Source organism: Pteropus vampyrus, unplaced genomic scaffold (assembly GCF_000151845.1).
Source record: "Pteropus vampyrus isolate Shadow unplaced genomic scaffold, Pvam_2.0 Scaffold59, whole genome shotgun sequence".
In the NCBI taxonomy this organism is placed as follows: Eukaryota; Metazoa; Chordata; class Mammalia; order Chiroptera; family Pteropodidae; genus Pteropus; species Pteropus vampyrus.
In genome coordinates, this window is record NW_011888840.1 from 642,320 (window position 1) to 647,132 (window position 4,813).

Genomic DNA, 4,813 nt, shown 5'->3' on the forward strand with positions numbered 1-4,813 from the left:
TTTCAAGTTTGAATTACAGTTTACTCTCCTTGCTGGCCATGTGTTCAACTATGGAGGCCCTGACATACCACAGCAGCTCTCTCTTAATAGCCAGACACTTGGTGCATTAGGATTTTAAGGCTCAATTCTCCTTCCTGCCCCTCCCTTTTGAGTAGCCCACACCATTTCTGTTTCCAGCTCAGGGTTGTCCCAAGCACTTCAGCATCTTTGAGAAGTGGGGAAGGACACCTTGAGCTCAATAACTGATGATGCTTCCGCTCACTCAAGCACACAGTCCCACCTAGAAGCTCAGGGTATCAGCCTCGCCTAGAGGTTACAAGTGTGAGCTTTTAAGTCCGACAGACCTGAAAGCCTCTTAGCTATGTTGATCTAAGCAAATAAACTACTGTCTGTAAATTTTAGATTCTTCATTAGTAAAATCAACAACAATAGAACGAGCCTCACGGAATTACTAGAAGTGTGACATGAACCAATCCGAGTAAAGCCTGGCACACACGACGTGCTCAGGAGATGTTAGCTATTATAATGGTTCTCTTTCCCCATGGGAATGATCTCCTACCACTACAGTTTTAGAGTACAAATTAAAGTAGAATGAAAATTTAAAAATATAAACTCTAGTAAAGAAAAAGGGAAGGATTATCCCTCAGAAGAGGCGATTTCCTCTTCATTTCATTTGAATTGTGAAAACAACTAATCAGAGCAGGATTTGATACATGTTTTTTATTTTTTTTTTCTCTTTTATTCTCAGAGTGCTCTTCCATACAGCAGCCCTGTTAAGTAAGCAAGTAGATCCGGCCAGTGTCTTCATTCTCATTTTTCAGGAGACACGGAGGCTCAGGGTAGAAGGCAGGCATTGAAATTTGCTATTCAGCGTTTCATTTCAGTGTTCCACAAGTAGACATCGTGACTCTCCACTAGGCGGCGTATGTCATTAATGGGGTGCCGTATTGGCAGCGATTGAGGGACTACACTAATCTCCACCAGCTCCCCACCAAAAACCAAACAAATCGAAAAAAAGCAATCTAAATTAAAAAACAGTGTATTTTCCATATAAATACATCTTTAAAACATCTCCCTTGGCCCTCTCGTTTAATGAGATTACACCTGCAAAGCCTTTCCTACGTAGAAATTTTGGAATAAAGATGGCATTTCACAATATGAGCAAGTAGATATGTGTCTTAAAAAGCATTTTAGCGGATCTAATAAACCCCTTCAGCTGGGAATTTCTGTACTAGGCCAAGCTACAAAAGAGAGGATGTCTGCTACTTGATTTGATGGTATAAGATCACTCTCACCACATCTAAAACCAATATTTTGCCTCAGAATAGGAGACCCTCTTGAATGGGGCCTCTACTTGCTTCCCTTAATAGCAGTCAATTTTTGAAAACTCAGCCTGGAAATAAGACTGCTGCCCTGAGCCCAGGTGGTTCTTGTCTAGAAGGCCCAGAGGTCTCCCCCAGAGATGCTGCCTGCGACACATGACAACGTGCTGTAAAATGTCACGTTTGAGGTTTTTATAAAAGTCACTTTTCAGTTGCTGCATCAATAAAGTCACATAACCAGTTGATTTTTGTTTTGTTTTGTTTCTTTTCAACTGCAGAGAGTCACCTTTTCTTCCTCTTTTTGGGTGAGATTTTTTACCTCTTTGCTAAGTCATTATTCATTAAAATGAAACCAAGAAGAAGAAAGAAAGGGACATGATGAAGGGCAGTGCCTGAGATAAAAATGACCTGCCTTTTCTCCCCTGATGTTTTATGGTAAATATTGCGAGCTGAGCAGGTGTCCAACAGTTTATAGTCCAAATTACACTTGTCCCAGATCCCACCTGCCCCTTGTCACACAAACCGACACACACTGGAGACAAGAAAACTTTTTTTTCTGTTTACTTATGTTAATCATCAAGCCAAAGCAAATAGCCTTCCGCTTTCTGGATCCAAGGTAGCAATTAAATATGAAGACATCACAAATCATCTAGACAAATAAGAGGGAGAAAATCCCTCCGTATTTTAGGCCAGGAGGTGGGCAGAGAGTTTGCATCTGCTGTCGCAGTTAAGGAAGTTGGTTTCCCAACTTTGAACTTTCTCAGTTTCACACACCAGCACCACAATTGTTGAACAGGAAATTGACTTAAGTCCTTAATTTAGGACTTAAATTTACCACCGGTTTACAAGGTCTCAGTAGAACATTATGTTTCAGTGGCTATGGGTTCATTTATTCATTCACTCAGCAAGCACGTCATTGAGCACCTAAGCTCAAGGAAGATGACCAGTAATCAAATAAAAGACCCCGGACAATTCAATCTACAGTTGGGGGGAAGCTGGGAAAATAAATTTAAAAATTACACAGTATTAGTGCTGACAGAGGTATGTACAAAGCAGCCCAGTGGCAGAGAGGCAGAGATCGAGTGAGGAACGCAGCTGTGGTGGGAAAAGAAAACGTATTCTCGGCTTACTCCTCTACGGCCGTTCCCCTGGGCACGCCACCGCCGAGATACCAAACCTCACTACCTGTTGTATTCACATTCAATAATTAGGGGATCGAAGACATCGCATCTCAAGAGAGTCATTTCTAAGATGCCTCACAGGCGGGGGAAACTGTTTACAAATGCAAAATTGTTTCCGCACCCCTCCGGAAAAAAATCCCCAGAAAATGCGGGCACAAAAGCCACTTCGCCAGCCCTGCACCCAGAGCAACCTGGAATCCAGACTGACCGGCCCAACGCCTGGCAGCTGAAGTGAACTTTTGCATAAAGCTGCAACGCACTTCCCAGCCCTTGGCACAACTCCGCAGGCACAACCACAGTTTCCAATCTGAAAGGAGCGAAGTCGAGAAGGGTGGTGGGAGTTCTAGCATGCAAACGCTGCCCCCGCTCTGGCCCCTTTACGATTCAACCCTCTTAGCAGGGTTGCCCAGGCTTTTGAGGAAGAAATTGTGCCCAAGCAGAAAACTATCAGAGTTGCGATTCCTCAGTGAGCTCACTTCCTAACGTGGATGGTGGCTGTGTGTCTACGTTTCATTTCCAGGTCCACTTCCCAGCCCCTCCACCACGCTTGGATTATCTAGAGGTAAAAGGTGTACTAAGCGTGCGACCCGGTGCTTGGCACACAGTAGGAGGTCGAGAAACCCTGCGGGCCTACCCTTTTCACACCCCTCTGCGGGACGTCAAGGGCTGTAACGACTCCAGGGTGGGGACAAGTCGCCCCTAGGTGGGTAAAAGTTGTCAGAACTCCGTGCCGTCCCCAACACCCCAGCCCCCTGGGGTGTGACGGCACGTGGGGGAGAGTGCGGGCGCCGCGCGAGGCCGAGTGGGTGTGCGCGCCCGGCGCGGCCCGCGCGGCGTTAACCCCTTACCTTCCAGCAGCACTTCCTTGCCAGCGCGCTTCAGCGCCTGCACCGCCTCGTCGTGGGTGGCGTCCCGCAGGTCGGCTCCGTTCACCGACAGGATGGCGTCGCCCACGTACAGGGCTTGGGTCTGGTCCGCCGCCAGCCCCTTGAAGATCTTGCTGATGAGGATGGGCATCTTGTTCTCCTTGCCCCCCTTGATGCTGATGCCCAGCCCGCCCAGCTCCTGCTTCAGCACCTTTACGCCGCGCTTCTGGTTGGAGATGGACTCGGGCACCTGCTCGGGCAGGTCCGTGAAGGCGGTGCGGACCCCGGCCGGCGAGTCAGGGGGCTGCGCGCCGCCCGCGCCCGAGTGCCGGGTGCCCCTGCAGAACGAGCCATTCGTGGCGCTGCCGATGCCGTTGTACGCCGCAGCGCCCTCCTCGCTGCTCAGAACCAGGGCGTCCTCGCTCAAGTTCACCAGAACTTTGTGCCAGCGATCCCGCACCAAAACTTCCAGCAGCCCGCTCCGCTGCGCCCGGCCGCCTCCCACGCCCGCCGGCCCAGCTGCCGCCGCCGCCGCCGCCGCCGCCGCTACCGCCATCTTTCCGGCATTCTTAAAATGCCATGTGATTGCAAAAGGGGGGAAAAGTGGGGAAGGGTTGCGCGGGGAGGGCGCGGGGCCCGGGGACCCGGGGAGAGCGCGCCCCGCGGGGAGCAGGCAGGACGCGGGACGCCGCTCCGGGAGTTCGCAGACGCGCTGGGCGCGAGTTGGCAGCAGCAGCCCAGCTGGTCCCCCCCTCGCCGGATCCTGGGCGGGGTGGAGCAACCTAAAAGAAGAAGGAGAGACAGAAACAGGGGAGGGGAGGGGAAAAAAGCCAGCTGCCAGTTGCAAAACCCCAAACCCAGGGGAGCCGCGGAAGAGCGGAGCGCCGCGGAGAGCCGGCGGGAGGCACGGTCTCCGGGAAGAGGAAGGGCGGGGACCCGCCGCTCACCTGTTCCAGCCGCCGCTGCCTCGGCGGTCACACGCCGCCCGCGGGCTCAGACCTTCCCCCTCCCTCCCCCGGCGCACGTCGCCGCGGGGACAGCTTCCCCGGCGCCTTCTCTCCGCACCGCCCTAGCCCTCTCCTCTCGACTCTGCCTTCCTCGCGGGCTCCCGCGCGGCACCTTTGCTGGGTCTGAGTGTCTCGCCTTGGTCCCCTCACTGGATGCGCCTGAGCCCCCTTTCCCTGTCACAGCCTCCGTTTCATTGTTCCCTCGGTCCTAACCCCTACTTGTTTCTAGATCCAGGTCTCCTCATTCTGGCTTCCTCAAACCGAGGCTCGGCGTCTCCTGCTGAGCTCTTACCTGTCACTCCTCACCACATGGACTCTCAGGTAGACTCAGACGGAGGCCCAGACTTCCCTGAGCGTGGAGAGGGAAGGCTGTCCCAAGAACCGAGAATGGAACGTCAGCATAACCCAAGTGTCCCAAACTTCCTCTCTAACTGCAG

The 4,813-nt window shown here is 52.1% G+C and overlaps 1 protein-coding gene across 1 annotated transcript in view; it reads right to left on the reverse strand.

Moving 5' to 3' along the window:
• SNTB1 (syntrophin beta 1) overlaps window positions 1–4,377 on the reverse strand; it is a 214,005-nt gene extending 209,628 nt beyond the window's left edge. Inside the window, exons 1-2 of the mRNA XM_011360823.2 lie at window positions 4,317–4,377; window positions 3,352–4,151 (exon numbers count right to left, since the gene is read on the reverse strand). Of these exons, the coding sequence (XP_011359125.1) occupies window positions 3,352–3,925 (574 nt within the window). The 5' untranslated portion in view covers window positions 3,926–4,151; window positions 4,317–4,377. The remainder of the gene's footprint in view (window positions 1–3,351; window positions 4,152–4,316) is intronic.
• Between the last annotated feature and the right edge of the window lie 436 nt (window positions 4,378–4,813).